Source organism: Manacus candei, unplaced genomic scaffold, assembly GCF_025592945.1.
Source record: "Manacus candei isolate 608988 ecotype Guabito, Panama unplaced genomic scaffold, ASM2559294v1 h1tg000056l, whole genome shotgun sequence".
In the NCBI taxonomy this organism is placed as follows: domain Eukaryota; kingdom Metazoa; phylum Chordata; class Aves; order Passeriformes; family Pipridae; genus Manacus; species Manacus candei.
The window spans coordinates 1184537-1210445 of NW_026138104.1; the positions used below are offsets into that span (position 1 = coordinate 1184537).

The 25909-nt window shown below is 39.5% G+C and overlaps 1 protein-coding gene across 4 annotated transcripts in view; it reads left to right on the forward strand.

The window, feature by feature from the left end:
• CDK6 (cyclin dependent kinase 6) overlaps positions 1–25909 on the forward strand; it is a 166621-nt gene that overhangs the window by 125351 nt on the left and 15361 nt on the right. For all 4 annotated transcript variants that reach the window (XM_051802194.1, XM_051802192.1, XM_051802196.1 and 1 more), the window contains exon 5: positions 5298–5407. In XM_051802194.1, coding sequence (XP_051658154.1) covers positions 5298–5407 — 110 coding nt within the window. The remainder of the gene's footprint in view (positions 1–5297; positions 5408–25909) is intronic.

The following is a 25909-nucleotide window of genomic DNA, read 5'->3' on the forward strand; positions in this document are numbered from 1 at the left end:
TTTCTGTGGAAGTGTTTTAAAAGGTTTGATAGTCCTCTTCAAAGCCACTTCAGAACTAATTAGAATAGAATTAATCTCGTCCAGCTTTGGATATTTAAAAGGAAGATGTCTACATTTGTATACGTGAGATTTTTCTCATAAATATTAAGAACTGCAGCATGTGTTTATCTGACCTGTACAACATGCTTAGGATAAAGTAAGACCAATTACTGGGTGAGATGAGGAGTGGGCCATGCCTCCCCCATCCCATTGCTCTCCTAGAGCCTCCTCTGAATCAGAGGTGATGAGGGAAGCATAGCAAAATGCCGTCTCTCTGGAGTGAAAGGAAGACCCGGGGCCACAGCGTGACTCACTGGCTAGTAGATTAAAGAGTGCCAGAAAATGTTCGTGGGTACTGGAGCTCAATTGTCTATACTGTTAAATTATTAGAATGGTTCCTGGCATGAGTTATTCCAACCAGCCCTTCCCCAGACAGTTCCTAGGCACAGGCAGTTAAGCATGGACCAAAGACATTCCCAATAAGCAGTTTGCATGTGGTCACCTTTTTTAGGAGGCTGAGAATTTAATAATATAGACATAGACCACTCTGTACTTGTTGGTCCCGGTGCCAAAGGAACATTTCCTGTCCCATTTAATTTCCTAGCACAGACATAGCTGCTGTGTTACAGTCTGATCCCTGCTTTGTTCCTGTAGCTGTGCAACTGGGCATTGGTCTGTACTTAAAGTCTGTGGCGAACCAAAATGTAGTCTTTTGTGTCTGTGTTACTCAACTCCATCCCTAAACCACTGTTTGTCTTTGTCTTTTTTGAACTGAATGCTATTCAGACAGCAACTATATTTGGAAAGGGCTGTGTATTGTGCAGATCCATTTAAATTAAGCAGTTATCCAAAAATGAAAATCTGCTCTGTAAAGTAAATGGAAATTAAATGAGACTGACACAATGCCTAGATCTTGTGTTAACATTGCTAGTGAGCAATTTTTCATTAATTTTTCACTAATTCAATTTTTCATCAGAAACAGGTACCACAAAGTGCAGGATTGAAACTCCTGGGGCTAGATGGTGCCAGATAGCAACATCTGTCTGGTATAATAAGACAGAAAGTTTTATTTCAAAATGAAGTTCTCTTTCTTCTTCTGACTCGAAATACTCTTCCCTTGCTTCTCATTGAGCATATTTTCTTCTTTAGAGGGTCAGCCACAGCCTCAGTAGACTTTTGCAGATTTTCTTTTCCTTTCTAACACCTCTCAGATACACCTTTCATTTCTTTTCGTCATGAAGTGCTGCCTAAATCTATTGACATTTAAATTGTTAGAAGCAGTGATCTGCAGCTACTGATACTGTTCTTACTTGATATCATCCCATCGTATGTGGGTAGTGAAAACATAAAATGTGCACTGGAAAAGGAGCCAGAGTTACCTCTTTAGGTACATACTTCTTCCATATATGAAATGTTCTCCATCTTTTCATATGTAGCTTGATCTGTTAAATAAAAATGTATCCTCAGGACGGGCAGAGTAGGCTGAGAGGCTAAAGGGGAAAAAGGAGTTTATTTTTGCCAGGGGCATTTGGAGGCAATTGGAAGAAAAGAGGACAGGGTTTTAAATTTGAGGGAGCTTGGAGGTGCAAAGGAGCAGATGGGGAATGTGATGGAAGGCAGAGCATGTGGGACGTAGCAGGGCAGCAGGCTGTGTCCACTCAGGCATTTGCAGAGGAGTAACAGGGAATTAGGCATGTTTGGTGATGCTGTCAGGGTGGCCACTGGCTTGTGGCAGGCAGGGGAGAAGAGCCAGGAGAGAAGCTACTTAAACGAGAGGACTAAAATGCAACATGGTCGCTAAAGTCTACAACCTCCAAAGTATTTAGGAGTCTTGTACTGAATTTAGGATCTCCATCACCATGTGAGCATGAACCCCTTTTCCTTCAGAACAGTCACCATGTGCTGCATTTCATGCGTGTCAGATTTTCAGGAGAGACAGAATTTAAGTGAGATATAGTGATGCAGATGCTTGCTTTTTAGGGACTTCATCAATCAGCTCTCTGTCACGTGCACTATCACTCAGGGAGACCCAGGTCTCCCTGGTGGTGTGGCTTACCTAAGTAAAGCGTTTTTTCGCTCAGAACTGTGCTTAAGAGGAAATGATGATGTGGTTGTTCAGCCTCACCATATCCTGTGTTCGGAATAATTTTCATTTCTACTTCTCTGCAAATGTTCATGGAGTGTCCACAAATATTTTCTTGGTTTCTATGGTAAGAGAGAGTGTGAAACTGTGTCAAAACCACTGCATCATCTGCATCATCCTGTGCTTTTCAGGAGAAGACCATGACCACAAGAGGAGTCATCTGTGGCATTACTTGTGTGCAAACTGACACTTAGTACATTTTGATCCCTTTCAGGTTCACATTTTGAAACACAGACTTGCATGTTACAAACCATAAAGGTTACTTGATCACTTCTATAATGACGCATTAATGACAGAGTATGTCAGAACAGCTCGACACAGGTTACTTCCTCTTTGACTATAACGCAGTTAGGCATTAGCTGAAATTTAACTGTAAGTCTTTGGAAATCTTTTTTTTTAAAAGGTGTAAGTTTCCAAATTACTCAAGTAAAATCTTCCAGTCCCCTGTGTCTGCATGCATGGAGTGTAGCAGGGTGCAAATGCTTGAGGAACTGTGCCAGTAAGGGGTCACATGGGAGAAGCAGTCAATGTGCTTCCACAGCTGTCTGAGAACAGCACTGTTCCTCTGGGCAAGCACAGGGACCGGGCACGATCCACGATGCTCCTCTCAGGAAAGGAGCAGCTGTCCTCTGCCATATTTCCCTGGAGAGGATTCCAGTTTGGGGTGTACATTGTCAGCAGTATTCAGACGGTCTCATAACCACGCATCCCCCAGTTCTTTGCCTGTGAGAGTGCAAAGCCCTAATGTTGCAGGGCTTGTGGGATTGGAAAGATTAAATTACCCTTATACTCCATGTAAGAAGAGCTGTGTGGATCTCAAATCAAGAATCATGAGGTTTGGTGGTATTCCCACAGATCAAAGATCACACAGCTCTTCCTCCTGACACTACACCCAGCTGTTAGCAAACAGTAATGGATTGAAATTGTTATATCTAATTTCTCAAAGCAATATTTCTTCAATAAGCTTTTCCACAAATGTACTGAGGGAATAAAAGTGTAGTTCAGCTTGAGAGGTATATCTGCATTAGGAAAAATAATGTGTTTAGAAGGAATTCTGTCTGACTCAGATAAGGCAGCTCCAGAGAGAATCCCTGACCTTCATTTACCTTTGTTGTCTTTCCCCTTGAGTGAATCTCTGAAGAAATTTCTCTGTTTTTTATAGAGAGAAGTGTTTTTGAAAAGCATCACTGGTATGGTAGCAAATCAGGAACAAGATAAATGGAGCTAAATAATGCCCAACTTCCACACAAGAATCTGTTTCTGTGGACAGGTATCTGGAAGTGTACCTTGCCAGTGCAGTACTTTGCACTGTATTATTGAACCGTTTCAAAGACAGATTTTATGAATAAAGATCAAAGTGTTTGAAAGAACCGTTAGCAAATATGACCACTTGTGCAAATATCCGTGAACCTCCCTTCAATAGCCATTCAGTGGTTCCAAAGGCTGTCAGGGCATGTAATGATTATAATAAATGTTGTATTTGCTTTTGTTTCAGCTGGCTTTGACCAGCAAATTCGGCTGATTACTTCCATTGTTATTTTTCCTTAGAAGACAATTATATTGTTATCATAAAAAACCCACTATTCGTACACATTTCTTTCTGTTGGTCTTGAAATTCAGAACTCACTTATCCTAGTTAACATAATTTTAGAAGTTATATTCATTCTTATATTTTTCTTTGTTTCTGTCCTTGTTTCTTCTCAGTGTTTTTGCTTTTTTTCATGCTCTTCCTGAATACTGCTTTTCCCACCTTTGTGTTTGTTGGAGAAACAACCCAATAATTGTTGAGACCTACCCAGCCCCAGATTAATAGTCAAAGGTTTACATTATAGCACACACTGAGAAAATATTGGTACTTAACTGATGGTCATGTGTTGTTATGGCTGGATTATAACTGTATTCAGGAGCAGAATGCTCCTGTGGCTCTGAGATTATATTCTAGGAAGATAATAGTTTATGTCGGACTCTGCAGAAGCTCCTTGTGTTCTTCTGCAAATATACTGAAGATACAGTCACCCTCATCTGTATTTGGTCTACTTGTGGGAAACAAAAGGATAAATATAAACTGTCCCATCTCTGTTGTGAGTCCAGCAGGACTCATCAAAGTACATCAAGAGAGCAGTGCCAATAAAATTCCCACTGGATTTCTGCAACATGTTGTGACATAACCACCGAGACAAGAACAGCCTAAAAGCAGGCACTTTACATAGCATATGTCCGTGGGAAAGAGTGTATCATTTGAAAATACATTGTGAGAGAAGTTAGTGCTGGTCTAACCGACAACACGTGGGTACAACTGTAAAGGTCAGGAATCTACCAGGAATTCCTGTGCTGCATTGCTGCTGTTGAGAGTTTAGGGTTCCTCTGTATGCAAGGAAACCACAGTAGACAGCACTTACGCCTGCGGTAAGGGACAGCTTTGGGAAGGGTTTGACTTAATTTGTATCCAGCTGGTAAAAAAATAAGTTATAGTTTCTTCAGTTTCTTCAGAGAGAACTTTTGAGACAGGTCAAACGTGTTTATCCTGATTGGGCCATGCACTTGAGTTGATCCCGTATCTTTTACAGAAAATAGTACATAATAAAGGGCTGAGGACAGAGCACACTACAGGTTCTGATTTGTTCTATGGGTAAACCCACAGTAGCTTGTTTTTTTTACACTTTGGCTCTGATGACTACATATAAAGGGTCCACAAAAGTTGTTTTAGCAAAACAAGGCCTTCTTCAATACACTAACATTTGCTCTATTTAGATTCCAAATCTCTACTGGAAAGTGTTTGGGGTCTGTAAGCTGCAAAAGCTACAAAGAGTTTCTGGTAGTGTGCTGTGGTATTGAGATGTCACACCAGTGCTGTACTCCGATATTTTCTTGTACCCTGAACCACACTGTTCTGGACAAGAAGTGGTCTCACTTCTTGAATCATCATCACTGCAGCTATCCTTACTGAGATTTTCCATACAGGACCCTTTTCTATGTGATGGCCGAACCCATTTGCCCTAATATGTGAGTTTTTACAACATGGATTAAACTAATTGGAAGTTGTGCATACAGCACTCATGAGGTTGTAATTCTACAGCTAAGCGTGATCTCTCTTCTGTTTTTTTTTGTTTTACAGGTTGTTACTTTGTGGTATAGAGCTCCTGAAGTCTTGCTTCAGTCCAGTTATGCAACGGCAGTTGATCTTTGGAGTGTTGGCTGCATATTTGCAGAAATGTTCCGTCGAAAGTAAGAAACACAGTTTTATTTTCTTTGTGCTTTTCATTTGAAAAAATGTGTAGTAATGCCTGTTGCAGTACACTCAATCACATTTATATTGGAAAGGTCTGATAGGATGTTTTATTTATAGTGCAAAATAGAAATGCCCACTGCAAATTCATACTTGTTGCCATCTTGGAGTCTCTTTTGATGGGAGTCTGCCTCAGCTCTTGGTAAAGCCTATATGAACATTGTTGTACTCCTGTTGCACCTGAATCCAAATCCAGATAAAAATGGGGAAGAGAGGCTGTTACCAATTTGAGTAAAGCTGTATTGTGGGAAGGATTTACCCTGAGGAAAATGGGATACTGTGGTTGGCATAGTCTTCTTCCTCTGTAGTTCATGCATTGGAGCATCAGGTGTTGGCTTGTAGTCCCATCTTGCCATATTTGAGATCTAAGAAATCACTCAAAAGTTTTTCTGGAGGTAAGGAACAGAGGTAGGATTTTTTAAGAGCAAGTTATGTAGCCTGAGGGTAGGGTAACAGAGATGTTAAATGCAGTCAAACACCACCACCACCCCCATCTTGCTGCAAAATATTACAGCTGGATGCAGATGAGCTGTGAATGCAAGACAAACTCTTGTGTACTGGTCTTTCCCCATCGAAGGATGCTAGTATGAAGGTTGTACCATGTAGAGTGTGGAGAGGAACAAACCTGTAAGAATTTTAACAAGGTAAACCTGTCTTGCTGTTAACCCAATTAAATGCATTTGGATTGAGCTTATGGCAAAAAGTGCATGTTGTCATCACCTGGGTGATCTCTATGTAGAAATTGAATAGCCTTTTGTAACACCCACTGCGAAGTCAAAGAATATACAGAAAGAAAATGGGAAAGAAAAATATACACTGTGTGACCTAAAACCCAGAATCAGTACAATTTACAGGGAGAAGCAATACTGCAAGGGCCTTGAGAAACAACTGTTTAATTTATACAGTGTGAAGTTCAAAATACTTGAATAATTGAAGTCTTGCAAAATAACTTTGGGATTTCACTGTTTATTAATATTATATGGACAACTCATTTTTCTTGGGCCTCTTGCCTGGTCAGATGGCCTGGGTAGAGTTATTATACTCCAGCCTCTCTGTCTCTGACTTAGAAATGAGGTCAGAAAATGAGATAAAACAAGAACATGGCTTTTAGGAATATCAGTTAAACCCTCCACTGCAAACTTTTAAAGATTCAGTCTTAGCCCGTATACTGACAGATTCACAGTAACATTAAGCTGCTGATAGTTTTTCTGATTCAGATAGCAGAATCAACAGCTTCATTTTAGTGTTTGCAGTAAGAGTGATACAGGACAAAAGAATACAGAACTTTATTACATGCTCAGAACTCTTTTTTTCCCCCTCATTTAATTTGAAGTATTCTGACAGATAAGAAATATTGCCATATACAAGCACCACCAGTTTAATTTCATTTTTCCTCTTTAAGGATGTATGAGCCTTGCTGACTCTCTAAATCCAAAAGAGTAAATTAAATTAGAGGCAGTTTATTTTTCTACTTGTATACAAATGTAAATATTACATTAATATTACAGAATCAGAGCTTTTTTTTTAATGGAAATGAGATCTGATATGAACCACAGTTTGATAAAACCAGGACTTCTATTTTTCTCACCAAATGTAGGGTCAGTCTGACATTCTCAGTCTTAAATTTGGGTGACTGTCAAAAACTGTAGACATCAGGAATCTGTCAAGTCTGTATGTACTATGTTTTTTCATTGCAAACAATGTGACTTCCACATACTTAAGTGTACAAGCATGATTTGGAAGACTGTTCTCAAGGCTCTTTGCCATAAAGCTACAGCGAACAGCACTGAATGGTATCTCCATGGACTGTTGTGAGGGGTTAATGTTGCAATACTGTCTGCATGATATATGTTGTCTTTCTGATTCTCCTGATGGATTGCAAAAGAAAACCTATGTTCCTGTGTCCTTGGTGGCAATAAGCTAACATTTAGCAAACTCCAAAAGATTGAATAAATGCAATAGTGATTTTGCTGGGAAATGGTAGTGCCCTTGGGTAATCACCAGTCTGTATTTCCAGTAGTGTTGGTAGGATAAGAGTAGGAGAATGCTTGCTTAGTAGACATGGGTTTGATATTAAGACAGCCTTTTCTTTTTTCTGTCTTACTGGGTACTTGTCGCCTTCCTTCCCTACTTTCTTTTGCTTTCTCTTTGAAAGAACTTGAAGTTCTTCAGTACATTTTTAAGGAAATGGGCTTTTTTATATCCCAGAGACTTCACTGGAACGGCCTTCAAAATAAAACACTACACAGCATCGCAAAACACATCTAAATCCTGTTTATGTCAAGGAGGCAGTTGACGGTTTGAGTTTGCTTGAATATAGTTTTGTAGGCTGTTACAAACACTGTGAGGGTGCTGTAGGTTTAGACAAGTGGAGGAGAGAAGTGAGCTCTGTTTGAATGGTCCAGTCTCTTGACTGGAAGACAGCTCATTTAATTTAAACCACTCTTAATCCAAAACAGTTTAAGACAAATGCAAACAAAATATTTGTTTAAGAAGTAGATCCGAAATACACAAAAGTTTATAAAGGACTTAGACACAATAAATAAATAGATCTCTGTCTAGACACACCTAGAGTAAATTTGAACATTTTTCTCATCTTGGCTGATTCAGTTAAAAAATTACACTTCTCAGCTCTGTTCTTTCTGCAGTCTGAGGTTTGTATAAAGTTACAGCTACTTTTAAAACACACATTTTAATTTTGATGCAGTTTTGTAGGCTTTGCAAAGATGAATGCATAAACGTTGTATCCTGAAACTCCTCAAACAGATTCCCAAGGATTCTACTCTACTTACAGATCAGCAATAAATTGCTCAATAGTCAGGTATATGTGTTATGTACAGATAAACTATTCTGCTTTGTGTGCCTTTTTCTGTCCATGTGCACTGCTGATGAGACCACCCCCACGTAAGTCATTGTTTGAAAATTTCCTTATATGGTAGTTTCAGTTTTTAAATTTCCTGTCTAATTAAGCAGATTGCAGTGACTTCTAAATACATTTGGATGAATTGTCATTATCTAGTGAAAGTGTAAATGTAATTGTCATACTGACTGTTTTCTTTGTGATTTAAAAGCTGTGCTGCATGGATAGGAATAACCAGTAAGGAAAATTGTAAGGTATGCTGTGGCTTGCTACCATATCACAAAATCCTTCAGAGATAGAGCTGGCAGGACTGACAGGGGTCGGATGGCATGGCAGCATCCTTTGGCCCTTTTTTTTTTTTTTAATGTTTAGGTAGAAATAAGGATCACTTATAAAAAGGTTTCATTTTAAGGCTGAGCATTTTCCAGGCCAATAGGAAGGGGCTTTGTACCTCTTACTCAGTGAACACCTCATTAAAGAGAAAGGCAAACATGGGAGTAGCATCCACTTCTGTCTGGATACACAGAACTCTTCCAGCTGGCTCAAGGGCTGCAGGCAGCTCCTAAGCAAGAAGCCATGACCAGTGTTTTAGGGAAGAAGGGACTGTCTGTCTTGTTGCTTTGATTAGGTAATACTTAGTCAAGGTGAATGAGTGTGAAAGGGGAAAAAGACTGGAATCTGGGTGAAATGCTCTATAAAAGGAAGCTCGGATCACCAATCTTGGATTTTCTTCTGAGTAGGGAGTCTTGAGAAAAAATGTCAAAATGTTTTGATGCTTAGTTCTTAGTGCATCTGTACATACCCAGTTTTCAAAATCATAATCCTATATAATTTCAATCCTGCAAGTATTAGGATGTTGTTAGGTGTGCGTGTGGGACTAATGAGTCAGATCTCTATATAACAATTCCAACTAGGCATGTTTAACTATAATATTACACAAGCAACTGAGTTTGTCTCCCTTTGTAGTAAATATGGAGCTAAAATTCATCGGAAGAGACCATCAGTTTTTATAGTCTATTCACAACTCACACAAGCTGGTTGAAGAAGTCATATACGGGAGAGTGGCCAGTGTTGTGACTCCATATGCAATCTCCACAAATGTTACAGACACCAATTCAAACCCAAAACTTGAAAGACAGTCCTCTCCCAAAAACCTTTTCCACCTCCCCAAACCAAAAGGGAAACAATATTATCTCAGTGCCCCAAGCTTCGTCTGTCTGAGAGGGAAATTAATTCCAGTCACATGAGTTTCTTACTGAGACCGTTCACACACCAGCTCCATGGTGGTTTAATATCCTGCTTTTGGTAAGATGATCAGTCCCAGAAATTCATAAGCCACAAGATTGACACAAGTAGCGTGAGGTTATTATTTATTCCTTTTTAAATATTAAATCATGTTTTTAGCAGTTGTCTGATTTTTCAGCCTACTCTGTCAGTTCCTAGTATATGTGAGACAGTTATTGCATTTTAGCCATACTTGAAAATTGAAGCAGCAGATAAGAGACATGTGACCCCACCAAAATACCTATGATGGGACAAGTTCTCTGGTGGACACAAACAGCGGACATAGGGAAACAAGGTATTGGCATATAAGTCGTCTTTCAGTGGTATAAATTCAACCAATTAGAGGAGTTATATTATTTGTATAGAAAAAAAATGTGAGCCTGGGACTTTTTTGCTCTAAATGATGTCTACAGATGTGATAAAATCAAAGCTTAGAGCCTCATCTGGTGATGTGAACACTGGATTTGGGACCTACAAGCTGCGTGTAATCATAAAATATCAGGTTTAAAAAAACTAGAAGTAACTTATATTCATTCTTAGATACAATGTCTTACAGTATTGAGTAATTCTAAAATGTCTAAAGCACTAAAATGTAGTAAATCTTTATTCTCCTTTCCAAACAAGCCATAGGTTGTTAGTACAGTTTGAAATGCAGCCGTCAGATCCATTGCATGTACTTTTTCTGTCAGCTACAGAACCCAGTGGTAGGATGGGGCTCTGAAAGGAGACCGTAAGAACAGTATGGCCAGCAGGACTAGGGAGATGATTGTCCCTCTGTACTCAGCACTGGTGAGGCCACACCTTGAGTCCTGTCTTCAGTTTTGGGCCCCTCACTTTAAAAAGGACACTGAGGTGCTGGAGCATGTCCAGAGAATTGCAACAAAGGTGGTGAAGAGTCTCGAAAACATGTCCTATGAAAAGTGGCAGAGGGAGCTGGAGTTGTTTAGTCTGGAGAAAAGGAGTCTCATGGAGGACCTCATTGCTCTCTACAACTACCTAAAAGGAGATTGTAATGAGGTGAGGGTCAGTCTGTTCTACCATGTCTCAAGTGAAAGGACAAGAGAAAATGGCCCTAGGTTGCACCAGGGGAGGTTCAGATTAGATGTTAGAAAAAAAAAATTCACTGAAAGAGTGGTCAGGCATTGGAACAAGTTGCCCAGTGAGGCTGTGGAGTCACCATCTCTGGAAGTGTTGAAGAGCCATCTGGATGTGGCACTTGAGAATGTGGTTTGGGGGTGATTATGATGGTGCTGGATTGACAGTTGGATTAGATGATCTTGAAGATCTCTTCCAACCTCGATGTTTCTGTGATTCTGTGATTGAGATGGGGGACCCACCTGCCCCTTGCTCCTACCCCTACTTGTGAATGAAGGAAGAGCAGTCGGCTCTGCAACTGAAGTTTCAGTCAGTGCTTTGTGGGATGAATATGGTCAAGTGGTAGCAGAAGAAAATAGCCAAGTGTAACAGGAACACCTGTTTTTTAAGCTGTCTCCAAAACCTGAAGCTGGATAGGAGAGTTTCAACTTCTGCCACTGAGTGAAGAGTAACTCTTTTTAGCAGAATCATGTGGTAAAGTCTTGGCTTTACTGAAATCATTGTTGAAATTAACCCTGATTTCAAAGGGAATTGTAACCTCTCTAGAAACAATTCAGTGTGACAGAGAGGCACAAAGAGTGGCAAAGCTCTTCTCTGTTAATGTGCATCATGCAGCACTTGAAGAGATCGCTGTAAAAGACAGTGCTGCAAACTGGCAAGGACAATAGTGTTGTCCCGGCTTCCACGCCTTGAACTTCTTTTCAGTGATGCTGTCTGTACAAGCTTTCACCTGTCTCATCTGTGAAGTGGACCCAGGACAGTGAGACTTTCATTCAAAGTACGGGTTGCAGTGTATGTGGGAATGCTGAAGAACTGTCAGTTGAAGAGCTGAGGTTGAGGGTGGAATTCACAGTGACTCTCTTCTGGTCTTCATGAGGCTGTGTAGAACAAGCAAAAGAGTGCGTACAAGCTAAATTTGCAAGAATTTAAGCCATTCTGCTAATATACTTGTTATCTGTCTGTTAAAATACCACACATACACACACACAAAAAGTTGCTGCAAAGGAAATCAGGCCATGAGTTTGTGAGCTACTGTGTGCACATCCTTATGCAGAGAAGGAGGTACATAGTGCCCCATTTGTTACTAGGAGGCAACAAAGCGATACCTTGTAACAGAGCGTGCAGGTTCCCTGGTGCTCTGAATGGGACAGGCAGCTTTTATGTTGGAAGAGATCTGCAGTCTGGTTCATCCTTGAGTCTGTCCTAACTAGCATCAGTTTCATCATGTGCTCATTTGGTCTGAATTAGATGTTCCTGTAGGTGCTAATGTCTCACAGATATAGTCTTTTAAGGTTGCACTTAGAAAAAAATTAGATATGCATCTGGCAGCGAGTGTTCAACAGGAGAGCCACATATTCTCAATGGCTTAAATATGTTCTTCATCTAGGAAGTGAAGTAAAGAGGACAGTGGGCTTTGGGGGAACTTATTGACAGAAATGCTGCTATTGCAAGAATTGCTTGGAAATTTGAAGTACCTTGTCCCCTACTCCAGACATATCCTGGCTTAGTCATTCCTTGTGATGAGTTGCTTTGCTGTTGAATGGTCTTGACAAACAATCAGTCTGTATCTTTGCAAATGCATAACTGACAGGAGGGTTTATATGTGCTACGTGACCCTCACTTCAAATTAAGTAACAGTATGTCATCACTTTTTTTTCATTAATATTATTCAAATATCCAAACGATTGGGAAAGCAGAAACATTTGTGTAAAGTCTATAATCAACAGTAAAGTATCATATACTAGAACTTTATCAGCAAAATACTTTGCAACTTTATATAGAGCTTGTTCTTCTATGTGCAGGACATACTCTTGCCACAGCCCAAGTGCATCAGTGATGTGACTGCAGATACTTTGGTTTGGATGACAGCAGAAGAGAGAGACTGCATAGTCACATAATCCACCATAAAAAAACTCTGTCTCAAAATGAGATCAATAGATAACCTTAGCATGATTTAGTAGGGAAGAATTATATTCCTGATTTTCTTAAAATTATCTTTATTTGCACACCGTTGTGAATTGTCACCAGACTGGTTTTTTAACTTCTTGCTCTGTGTATGAATGTTGCAGATGAAATCCTGGACATACTGAACACAAGAGAAAGAAAGGCAACTCTGACAGATAGGTGCAAAGACTTCAGTTTTATTTTACATTTCTGCACATAAGAGAATAGTACCATGAACAGAGTCTGGTAAGAGACACTAAAGATAATAAGCCTCTAAAACATGAATACTGCCATGCAGGGTAATTGTGAGGCATACTTCTGTGACACACTTTGTCTCAGATGCATTTTTGTTCTTTGTCAGTTATTTTCCAGTGCTTCAGCATATCTGATCATTTAGTCCTCACTGTTTTAAGTGGGCATGGTAGCTATGCAGCAGTAGGAATATTTGGCTTTGCCTACTAGATCCTGTATTCCTCCATATGGCAAAGTTTCTACTTTTTTTTCAGTTCTTAGCTTGATTTTTCCCTTTTCTGTTCTCTTATTTTCAACGCATTTATGAAATGTCTTTCAAAAGCTGAGAAAAGATCTGTAATTAATTTTCAAATCTAGTTTGGAAAGAAGAGAGGACTAGAGAGAGCAGTAGAGAAATCTGTTAGCAAAAAAAAAAAATAGGATGTATAACTGGATATTGTAAGGGAAGGTATAATAAAACCAAGACAGTAGAGACATCTAGGCAAAAAGCAACTGAGTAAATGCAGCTATGAATGCTGCTTATAAGTTAGGTTTTCCATATAAACTGCCAAACATTTTAAATGTGGTTTAAGAGAGAGCTGTTCTCTTTATCGTGCAGCAATTTAAACACAGACTTTGCAATCACATTATCTGGTGTTTTCCAGTGAACCTTAAACCGACATATCTAGTGAACCAAGAGCTCCAAAGTGTAATCATTGACTTGTCTGCTTGCTCGCAGTTAGATCTTGGTAGCAGAAAAAAAGTAAAACAACAACTTTTTTTTTCTGTTTCATCTTTGTTTTAACAGGTAATGGTAGATGTTGCAGCTTAGAACTGTGAAAGCTACAAAGCTTAATTTGTAACCTTTGAACCAAAGTACTGTACAGTTCTGACCTGAGTTTGTTTTTGCCATTTTTGGAAATTATCTTGTTTTGTTGCAAGAATGATTGAAGCTGCAAGTACCATAAAAGTTCACCATAGTCCAGACTAACTGTACTGGGAGAAGGTTTGTTCCTTAGAGAGATCTTGTCAGCATTCAAAATTCTGTGCCTTGCACTTTTCATCCTTTATTCTTCTGCCATTCATGTGCATATGGATGTGTGGGAGGCTGATCGTTTTTCCAAACCAGACCTAATAAAATGGGATTTTTTCTTCCTCCCCAGATAAGTGACCAGCCTATTAAAAAGATTTTTTTCAAACATTTTTAAAGTTGAATGGACACAAACCACAATTTAACTTAGTGACCTTAGTGATGGCACAACAATGGCATTTTGCTTCAAACGTAACTAACATTAGGCAATGTAACATAAAGGAAAGCAAAAGACTGCCCTTGTTCGTGTTACTCCTTTTTTTTGAATAATCGGGATTGTTTTCTGTTTAATCTGATATATAAGGCAGAACTTGCTTTGGCTTTAGGCAAAGGACAAATGCAGTTAATAGAGAGAAGGGCAAGCAGTCAGATTAATACCACTAATTATTGAGTATGAAATAGATGTGTTTCCAAGGCAGCATCATCCCATTAAAAGTAAAATACTGTGTTGGTTTTTAGCTCATATTTTCCCCCAAAGCCTTTTGCAGTTGATGCCTGTCTGTCTGCAGTTGGGCTGTTTGATAGCCGTTAGTCAAATCCAGTAACTCTATCGGTCTGTGGTTGGGGATGAGTGGTGAGTGCCAGGCCATTCACTTGTGGTTTTCCTTCTAGTTTCCAGCTGTGCCAGACTTTCAGTCAGAGGAATAGATCTGTTGGTAAGGGAAACCGTTGATAAACCATAGAAACCAAAAACTGCCACTACAAAAACTGACAGAAAAACAGAAGGGAACCTCGAAGCAGGGGTAGGAAGCCCCACAGAAATGGTGTTAGCTGACCAAGTTTAATTTGACTGTTAGGTTCAGGTGTGAGGTCATGTCACGGGCAGTGGCCAGGGGACTGGGATTGGGTGGCTCTGGGCTGGCAGCCAGTGGCTGCACGCAGCGTAAGCCCAGCTGGGAGCTCACAAGAGAGATTCCCACCTGGAAAGCCTCCTGTAGCTTCTGCACTACAGGTGGCACATCACTAGTCTGAAATACCCCTGAACACACAGTCCTGAAAAATATATGCATTCCTTAGAGTGGTGATTGTCTGACAATCTGAATTAGCCTGGCCAGAAGTCAGAGGAAAAGACCTCGTGGTTAAGAGAAAGACCACAACATGTCAGTCATGATGCAGATAGTTGTAAGTCCTTGCTATTAACATCGTAGCATTTGTAATGGATATTTGGAAATGCAGGTGGCAGCAGAAATGCATGGATCTGAGCTGTGTTGGGCACAGATGCTGACCAGTCAGTGTGAAAGTGCACGACCTTTGTGTGTTTTGGGGTGTCTCAAAGACAAGTTCATACCTGGGGTAAGCCAGAGCAGCCTGAGGGCTGCTTAGGTGGGACCCTGAGCTGCAGATTGTTTCTGGCAGTCACTCCACCAGCAGAGAACAGGAGAGAAGCAGAGCAATGTTATCCATGCCCCTTGCTCTCCAGCCTGAAGAGGGATAGCCAGCTGTACACTGCCCAAAGACTTTCCATGTGAAAGGGTCTCCTGGCTCTTTCAAACAGCTTCCCTCTTCAGGAACTTGGCTGAGAGAGACTTTGCTTTTTGCCTAGAGTTTGGCCGAGGGAAGCTCTGTGTACTTTTGTTTGACTCGTAATAGAACTAAACATTGTTTTTATTTACTTTTCTCTTTCATAAGAAAATGGCTACAAAAAGGTATTTAAACTCCTGGGATCCTTTCCTGGACACTGGAGAGGGGCAAGAAAGACTAGACTTTAAACTATGATTCATGTTGCTGAGCTCGCAAGTGTGGGGGGGGGGACGGACTCCCAAATTGATTGTCTAGTCAGACATTTTGATCTGGGCAGCTGTATTGAGTTTTCTGCATTTGACTGTCCAGAAAAGGAATCTAATAATTACCTCCCATTGGTTAGTCATAAAGACAGCATGTACTAGTTCAGAAGTATATAGGACAAAACTGTCTCACATTTGTATCTTTCAACAGCTTCAGTCTAGCACTTCTCCATATGTAGGTGGTCACCAAGGCTGTTAGATGTTCTTTACATCTAAGAAAACCCCAAAAATGGGCATGAGAGAAGTGGAAAGCACAGCTAAAGGAATAGACAACATCAGGAGTTTAAAAACAACTAAGGACAGCAGAACAAAACATAACGCTTTCTGAGGCTTTGTACTACCTTGTACCAAGTAAATAATTGGCTGTGAGAGGAGACCTCAAAATGTCAATAAGAAAGCAAGAAGTCTGATATTTAGATTTCTGGAAAATGATTTCTCCAAGGGAATCACAGTGCCCAAAGGCACTCCCTTCTGCCTCTATGGAAAAGCTTACCTGCCCTGCAGGGTCCAGACCACTGCAGAGAACTTGCCAACTGATCTAGGAGTCTGCATTGTCTGTTGTTGCAGATGTCAAAGACCTAGATGGTGAGGAAGGGAGGTGGCTACAGCCTGTCCTTCATGTATGTGCCACCTGCCACAGAGCAGCACGTGTGTTACCCACACATAGCTAGAGGTGCCTTTGCCATCAGTTCTCAGGGTTCTGGTGTTGGCTGTGTGCTAAAAAATACAGAAGAGGCATGGTAGGATACGGCTTACGCTAGTTCCTGTCTCTTCTTCCTTTGAAGCCATAGTTTGCCTTGTGATATGAAAGCACGTGTTGTTGCTTTGCTTCTAATTTTTGTTTGCACAAGGCCTGTGGCACTGCCATCACATTTGCTTGCTTGCTCTGCCTGACCTGCTGACATGCTGGCCCTGTACAAATGAGTCCATGTGAGACACAGCCACCATGGTATTCCGACTGCTAGAGGCAGAGCCAGGATTTGAGAGGTTGAGAGCTCTTCATGACAGCATGTGACATGCCTGGCTGCCCTCTTATGCTTGTGGCATGCTTCGTTTTGCAGTCTTTTAGGAACTGGCAGACTGTCATGGTCAAACCATGTGACTTCTTCCAGAAACACACATAATTTGCTCTGCTTTCCTTTTATAGATGCAGTGAACGCATTCTGTCCAGATGCAAGTCTAAGACAATCACTGAGGAAGTATTTCTTCTTTTACTTAGATAGTCTCCGTATTCATAGTTTCTTTCCTAACATATCTAGGTTTGCCAGTAATGAGTGCTTTTGGAATATAGACATTTGTCAAATAAGAATTTCATCCAAGGGATTACTTAATTCCCACTCCTTTATTCTACTGAGCTGGAGTAAATTGGCATGAAGATTGAGTTACTATTGATTTTCACTGAGTCTGAATCAGTTACCTAAAGGTACATGACTCAATCAGCTATATCATCCAGAATTTCACGAACTATAGTGAATTATCAGATCTTTTTTATTAGATTATGTCCATGAAACAGGTTTTATGATTATGTCAGTACAGCATACACACTGTTCTATACAATTGAATAATTTTTAAAGTGCTGTTTATATCCAAATAATTTGAGAGCAAGCTTTCAGCATCTAAAGAAGTATACATAGCAAGAGATTTTTCAGTGGTGTTCCTATCTGTAGCTGTTAAATTAAGCCTCTTTGGCATTGATGGATCATACTCTGCTGCTGTAAGAATGAAGATACTGAGTTAAAACCAGATCTCATCAAACCATTAGCAGTGAAAGAGTATATCTACAAAGTCAGAACCATATCCTAGCTGGGTGTTCTACCCACCAAAGCACAGAAACAGGCTTGCTTGCTTCTCTCCTGTCTTGGAATCAGTTTTTCTTTTCTGGAAAGTAATTGCAAAAGAAGAGGGAGGTGTTGCTCATCTCCTAGATCTTTTAAGAGTTTGATTTTGAGGGCACTTTGCTAGAAAGTGCAAGTGGAGTTTAAAGAGGGACTAGACCTTTTGGTAAACTCTCTATTTTTGGCAAACACGCCAGTGAAAACCGTATGGAAAGCAAGGCATAAAATGGCTTACCATGGGAAGAAGCTTCTACTTAATTATTCACTTACCCCAGAAGAGGATTCTGGTTTTTTGTTTAATTCTGAACAAATCAGATTGGAGTTTTTTTCAGAGATTACTCCCATCTCCATCTGGATAATGACTCCTTGTAGTGGACATGAAGGTGGTGAACAACACGGTGATGTGGGGACAGAAATGTTCAAGATGTGCGGTGGTTCAGGGAGCTACTCGTGCTCAGTACTTCAGAGACTAAGGAAATGTTCATTCTGTAAAGGCAGAATTGTATGCTCTTTCCATTAAAATAATGTCAAATCCACAGCACAGCAGCAGGGCTTATGGCTCAGTAATGGCAAAGCAGAGACAATAGAATAAAAGGTGTTGCAAAAATAGTTTGGGGAGCCTTGTAACACACAAATCTACAGCACAAAGTGTGTTAACAATGCAGTCGCATAGGGGAGGGGGCATCTGAGCAATGTCATCACCTGGAAGATAGGTTTTGGTTTTCCTCTTTAATATAAGAAATTAACTTACTCTTTTGATCAGGATTCAAGTGGGAAAAAAAGATTTTATGTGAAAACACTAATGGCTGAACAGGTGAAGTAACCAGAGAGTTCTCAATAGTTTTACTCAGATTACTAGGCACTATCATGGGCCAGTGAATGTAAATCTCCCAGTTTCTCTGGCCTGAGTGTATTGTATGGGACAAAGTATTGCTTTGGGCAAAGTTGTATCTAGTTTAAGTGGCCTTTGAAAACTGTATCAGTTTTCCTTGCATGGTTGCTATACATAACTTTCTACCTTAAATGCTTATCTCAAGCTTTTCTGCAGGTGTTTATTAATTCACTCTAAGCCAGCACAGCTGCTAAAAATTAAAGTATTTTCTTCACACTGTCCTTCTAAGCCACTTTCATGTCTTTTGACACTCAGACTCAGCAGCTGGGGAAAAAAGGTTGAAATTGAAATTTAACCTCTGCTCACATGAGTTTACCATTTAGTACTGAAATGTTTTCCCTGCCTTTCTTGTCTGAAGGGCTGTAATCCGCTTTCAGAATTTTTTTCTGACCAAGAGTGTTTTATTACAGCTGAAGGTGATGAGACATATTAGTCGTGGGTGGGCGCAATTCTGATGTTTCAGGTTTATCTGAAAATTTAGAGAGGCTTAGAGCAACAGGTGCCATTAACACCTAATATGGGGGCAAATAAAGTGATCACAGATCAAAATATGCTTGACACCACATAGTAGCAGCTGAAGCTCAGCTGGAGAGAAAACCCAAGGATTCTCTCTCTGAGCTTGTAACATTTTCCCAGAAGGAAAAACAAAAAAATCATTTTTTCTTGGATTTTAACCTGTACTGAGAATTTCATGTTCTAGATTGTGTATACCATCTTTGAATTCTGTGTTTCCCTTCAAACATGGGAATTTGACATCTGCTGGAGCTCTCTTGTCTGAAGTCTCAGAGAGTGCCCATGCACAGCCTGTTACATCATTATCACTGTCACTGTGCTACTGCAGATGACAGAAAAAAATTTCTTTCAGAATTTTTTCTGATGCTTTTGTAGTCAGATATTTGCTTTTCTGCTGTACTCTTCCCAGTTCTAGAGGAAAAAAAAGTTAGACTAGTAATTTAATCAAATAGATGTACCATTTTCTGTGTAACCCATAGTAAATTAAACATCATTTATAATATCATGCTTTCTCATTATTTTGTATTAATTATTTAGGGCATAAGCTCTGTTATCTATAGAGTATACTTTAGTCTGTGAAGCTCCTTGCTTAGCATTACTGAGAGAGAAATAAAGCCCTGGAAAATGTGGAAACACGTACATGGATATTAATTTACTCAGTATCTTTGGACAAATTGAATGTGTAGTATATGTGTGCCCTTTACATTAACTTGCTTCTCCTCTGATATGGAAGAGTCAGGGGTAGGTAAGAGTTAATTTCCTTTGGTCAGTAATTATGTGTTCATAGTCTTTCAGCTGATAAAAGAATTATAACAGTATTAGACATTTGGTTTAAAAGAATTTATTCCAAGAGAAATCAACCTAATCACACAAAGTCTTTTGGTGTAGAGCTTTACTGGGAAAGCAGTCTCTGATTGAAAATATATTTGGTTTGTGGAACATTAATTAGATTTTAATTAGAGCGTCTCAGACTTGAAATCCTATTACATATACTCTTGATCCAAACTAGTCCAGCATTAGGGACTCACAGAGCAAAGTCCATTTTAAAAGGGGTTTTTAAACCAGTAAATATGGTAAATGTCAACTGCTGAGCTTTCTCAGAGTCATCTTGGCATTGCAAGAAAAATCGTGGAATTATAAAAAATTCATTCTGTTTCTTTGAAAATTGTGATTTGAATAGATTTTTGACAGTGAAATTTATCAGGATAAAGAAGTAGATACTTTCTGCAGAATACTGCTTTCATTTCGTTTCTGTAGTGTTTCATTTATTTTATTGAGACTAGGAACAGACTAAAACTATTGCTTACCTTGAAGGCTGTTCTTTTGCTGTGATACAGATGTTCTAGAATCACTTATTTAAAATACAGCATTAAAGAACACCTTCATATTCTGGCTAAAATGTGTCATTTTGGAGTGCTACCTGCTGAAGTTCTAAGGAGTAAATTTGATTTAAATGAAAGAAGTGGTGAAAAACAGCTCTGACATGTTCTCAAAGGAGGATATAGATCTTTTCAAGCTCTGTGCAGGCACACACACACTGCCTGTGCACAGCATCCTACACACTTTTTTTTTGCACCATTGCTTGTTTGAGTGAAGAGGAGAGTAAGGACCCCCCTTGGCTCCTGTTCATCCACGTAAGACAGCCTTTATCTAATCCACAGCTCAGTTACTGCCTTCAAACCCTGAGTTGCACAAGAGCAAAGCAATGTGACAGTTTTGAAGAGTGCACATTTAGAAAAGGGGTATGAAATAGATTAATGAAAGAGAAGATAATACAGAAAGCTAAATAAGTGATCATGGGAGGAGCATGACCATATTGTATGTGTCATGCCAGTATTTCTTTGAGTGCTATAAAAATGCAGAAGTCTGCAGTTATATCATTAAACTTTGAAATGTTGATGGACTAGTAGATATAATTTAACTGTGCACAGTGATGGGGTGGGTGTTTAGCACACAGACAGTTCAATCATATTGCTGGTAGAGCTGTCAGTACAAACAAGAGGAATGCTTCTTTTTCCATCCTGGAAAGAGGCTCTACTTTTTTTCCCCTTCTCTTTTTCCAAGGTCACTTGTGTATGTATTTCCAGATTTTGCTTCAAATGTTGGGACAGTTTTCAAGGTGGCACTATTATATCATGCTTCCTGAGTTGAGATAATAACCCTTAAAGTCCTAGTGAAATAAACCTACAAATCTTGCAGGGAAACAAATATCCACAGATAAGAGAACTGTGACGTGCGTGCTGAGAGTAAGTGAAGGACGTTCAATCTATCAAGGCTCTTCTGCTTCAAAAAGTAATATTAAACAATGAATTCTGAAGCAGTTCTGCCCAGGAACAGATGATATCTGCTCATATTACAGCATATTCTGGTGAAAGATAATACCTGCACTTATCTTACTTTTGGGGGTTTATATGTGTGTACATATACATTTACATATATATATATGTATGTATGTGTGTGTATATATATATCTATATCTATATATGTATGTATGTATCCTTCTGTTGAAGCACCATTTTTTTCTTATAAGAGGTTGTGAAACCAGATCTCACTTGGCTTATCCTGGGGTCATTGATGTCTGTGATAAAGATCCCTTTTATATCAGTGGTGGGGGACAAGGCCCATCATTCTGCTCCAAGGCCACCTGAGACCATGCTTACATGAAACATTTTAAGCACCTAGGGAAAAGATCTGCCTTTGCCAGTTCCTAAGGAAGCTTTGAAGATGTTTATATTTTCTCTCATTCATGGTCTTTTTCTTGTTTTTTGCTGTATACTGGATGGACTTGACTCTACAGATTAGTCTGGCCCTGCTTTGGTCATAAGACTGTAAACGATGCCTCTGTTTGCTTTCCCTTTTAGTATCATTTCCCATTCAGTTATGCATGCAAAGGGAACATGCATGTCTGTCTGCAAATTGGGTCTTTCCCTTGTCGGCTCGTATCTGCACCCAGCTTGGAAAGCCCTTTGCTTTCTCAGTTCAAGGAAAAAATCCCATATATTTCTTAGGAGCTAGGCTATATGTACATTTGGGGGTCAGAATATTAGCTTTATTTTTAGAATTCATTTACTTCATTTTAAATAGCAGTGGAGAATAAACTCAATGCACTAGAGAACTGGAAATTTGCAGTAATTTTTCAGAAACTACCTGTTTGACCTGCTTCTGTCTACTGGGTGACGTGAGAAACTCCAGAGAAAATAATAATTATTACAGGTTTTGATGCATTAGATCTGGTTCTAATAATGGTTCAATATTGACATAGCCCTATCCTAGAGATATTATTCATGATTCTGGTACTATCCTACTTGAAGAGTGATAGATTTTCAAGTGACAAAACCTGGGCTGTTAAAGACTAAAATGAGAAACTCAAGATGGCTGATCTGTTTTCTGTCAGATTTTAGCTGAAGAGTATTTCCTCAGTCATGATGTTTATCTTTCTTCTTATATATAGGAGGAGAGAAAATAAGTTCCTTAAAAGTTTTGAGCAATTTATGATTAAGTATAATAACCTCTACATGAAGTAACTTCTTCCTATGCAGTGTCTGGCACCAACCCACACAAAGATATTATTAAAGGGAAAGGAGAGGGAGAAGTACAAGAAAATGTTAGGTTTAAAATGAGAACTCTGAATTACACAACAGCTGAGGCAAGTCACTTGTGACTGGAAGTGAGTAACTGTCCAGAGCGTGCGATGTTGTCGGCCTGGCCTGTTTTCAGAGTAAAGTTTTATATTGTACCTTACTCATTTTACATATCAGAAGGGCCAGGGATCTTCATCTTTAAACGGTGATACTTTTTTTTCTTGCTTTACTTTCTCTTTTCATACCTCCAGTACAGACTTGTCTAGGCAATCTGTCAAAGGGAAACAGGGGTAGGAACAAGAGTGAGGAATCAGCTCAGAAATAATCCCTCTGAATAAAGGTTTCCACAGGACAGTCCAGATCATGTTATTTCTAGTCATCTCATAATTTTAGTTTTAGGTCATATTTGGTTTTAATTCTTAAAATGAAAATATTTGCTTTATAACAAGTAACTAAGAATCTGACAAAATTATTTACCAGCTATTCTCGTTTTGTAATATGTAAAGGAAAAAAAAAAAAGCCCATCCTTTAAATATATGTCTGACTATATAGCTTGGCAGGTTTCCCATGGCATGATGCAGGATTCCTTGGCAAATGTTTCTTGGCTTTAGCTTTTTTAGTTTCTTCACCATCACTTTGTTGCTCTTATACATACAGATGTAAAAACTTCTAGACGTAACTGCTACAACACTACTAGATTCTAAAATTCCATGTACAACTTTCATGAACCATTGCTATATCATTTCCCTTTACATCTTTTTCTTCACTCTGTCAAATAATCATGGACTTTTTATTTCAACACCTCCCCCGTCTTAAGTAATGCCTTCAAAACAGCAGCTTCCTATTCCTGAATTCACTGCTCTTCTTCCCAACACTTCTCCTTGGCATCTCTTCAACCAGACCACCTAAGCCCCACTTGCCCAAAAATCAAGTTGTACCTTTCCCACTCATGATGTTCTTTTTGTGGATCACCAATATACAGACTTTTCACTGAGAATATTTCATATATTCAAGTCAGTAACTAAGAGATTATCCTTACCATTTTGCTGTGATAACAAGGAAGGGGCTGGAATTCCCAACTGCTGTTGTCATCACACTGAGCAAATGGACTAGCAGAAAGAACCCAGGTAGTTATTTTGGAAGTTATGTCTTACATATCTGGAAAGATAGTAGGCTTGTCTAACCATGGAAGCATTTGTATTTGCAACTCCAAAACTATCATGGTAGCTCAATAATATGTTTTGGTTAGAAAGAGAATTTCTTCGCTTTTTTTTTGGCTCTTCAGTACTGTTTTTCTTCACATGCACTTTCTTCGATGTGTCCATTTTACCTGTAGTTTAGTAAACCAGTTGCAGAAACTGAAAGATAGTTTCCAGTCAGAATGTTACTAATTAGTTCAAAATGTCAGTCATTGTCAAGAAGCCTGCAGATATCTTTTCCTGTGCCTCGATGCATGTGGTTTTATTAGATTTTTTTCCTTGTGTCTGCACTGTAGTATAGAATAGAGCAGTGCTTATCAATATCTTTAATTCCGATCTTTACGAAAATTCTAACTTTTTTTAATGAAAAGTACATACTCTCTTTGCTTTGTAGACCAAAGACTGAAAGTAAAGCCTGGAAGTAATGTGGCCAGCTTACAGTTAAACTTCATTTATCTCTTGGGCATCATTGCTTTGTTATTGTATACAGTACTTCTAAGAATTCCCTTGGCATGTCCATGGAGTTGCACCAGGGAAAATTGTTTCATGGAGACTTGCTTGGGAAACCTTTATATCTCAGTTTTTACTGAGTAGCACAGACATGAAACACAATGTCTATAAAATAAAATACTCAACCTTACAGCACAGACATGAAACACAATGTCTATAAAATAAAATACTCAACCTTTTCATACAGTTCAAATAGAAAGAATATTCAGTGAGGGTGAAACTCAGCATGAAACAAAAACATGAGCTGAGATATGGACAAGAGAAAAGGAGCCTGAAGCTGGTGACTGGTTACATCTAGTTTGTTCAGCTACATATAAGCATGAGAGCTTTTTGGCCAGAAAATTAGTGGTGCAAGTCCTTCTAAACTATAAGCAGATGGTAACTTCTTCAGGATTTGTGATGTTTTACATTGCAACCTTATGTTATCATCTGTATTTTTATTTCTGTATTATCACAGAATCACAGAATGGTTGAGATTGGAAGGACCTCTGGATTTCATCTGGTCTGAGCCCCCTAGCTCAAGCAGGGCCACCTAGAACTGGTTGCCCAGGACCATCTCCAAGGCGGGAGGCTCCACAATCTCTTTGGGGAACTATGCCAATGTTTGGTCACCCCCACAGTAAAAATTGTTTCCCTGTGTTCATAGGGAAACTCCCGTGCTTCTGTTTGTGTCCACTGCCTCTGGTCCTGTTACTGGCCACCACTGAAAAGAGCCTGACTCTGTCTTTTTTGCATCCTCCCTTTGGTATTTATACGTATAAAGATCCCCACTGAGCTTTCTCTTCTGTAGCCTAAAGAGTTCCAGCTATCTCAGCTGTTCCTCATATGCCAGATGCTCCATTCCCTTAATCATCTTCATGGCCCTTTGCTGGTCACTCTCCAGTATGTCCATGTGTCTCTTGTACTGGATAACTCAGAACAGGACCCCCAGCACTCCAGGTGTGGCTTCACCAGTGCTGAGCAGAGGGGAAGGATCACCTCTCTTGACTGGCTGGAAATGCTGTTCTTCATGCAGCCCAGGAGCTATGTGCATCTTTGTGCTGGACTGCCATATAGAAAGGTGGATGGATTTGTCCTGTAGAAATAGTCACAATGCAGACTCATAGCTAGTATCCCTTTAATTGTGCAACCTCACATTTTGTACCTCAGAAATTATGGAACATGTTTATTGACTCAGGAAGAGTTTATTTTAGCAGGACAGGGTAGTAATATGATGCTTCCAACATATCTTCGTATCAGTAGGCTAAGGGCATTCTGATCCTACATTAGACATGAAAGGGGTTTTCCTCCATTCAGCAGACATCATTCCAGAGGCAGTGGATAATGGTCTAGCTCCAAGGCCTGGAGAAAGAGTAGTCAAAAGTATGGACATCTGCATATTCCTTGTAACATTTTCTTCCTTCCCTCTCCCTAAAAAATAAAAAAACAACCAACAAAAATAGGAAACATCTGAGACTTCTTGCGCAAACAGAAATCAAATACAGGTACACTCTAAATCTTTTTGTCCCATCTTCTTCCCTATTTGGTGTGTGTTTTATAACAGCAATGATGTTGGAGCCTTCAGAGCAGGCAAAGTCAGGGAAATCTGAGAGGATTGAGGAACCACACAAAAGGTGAGTGTAT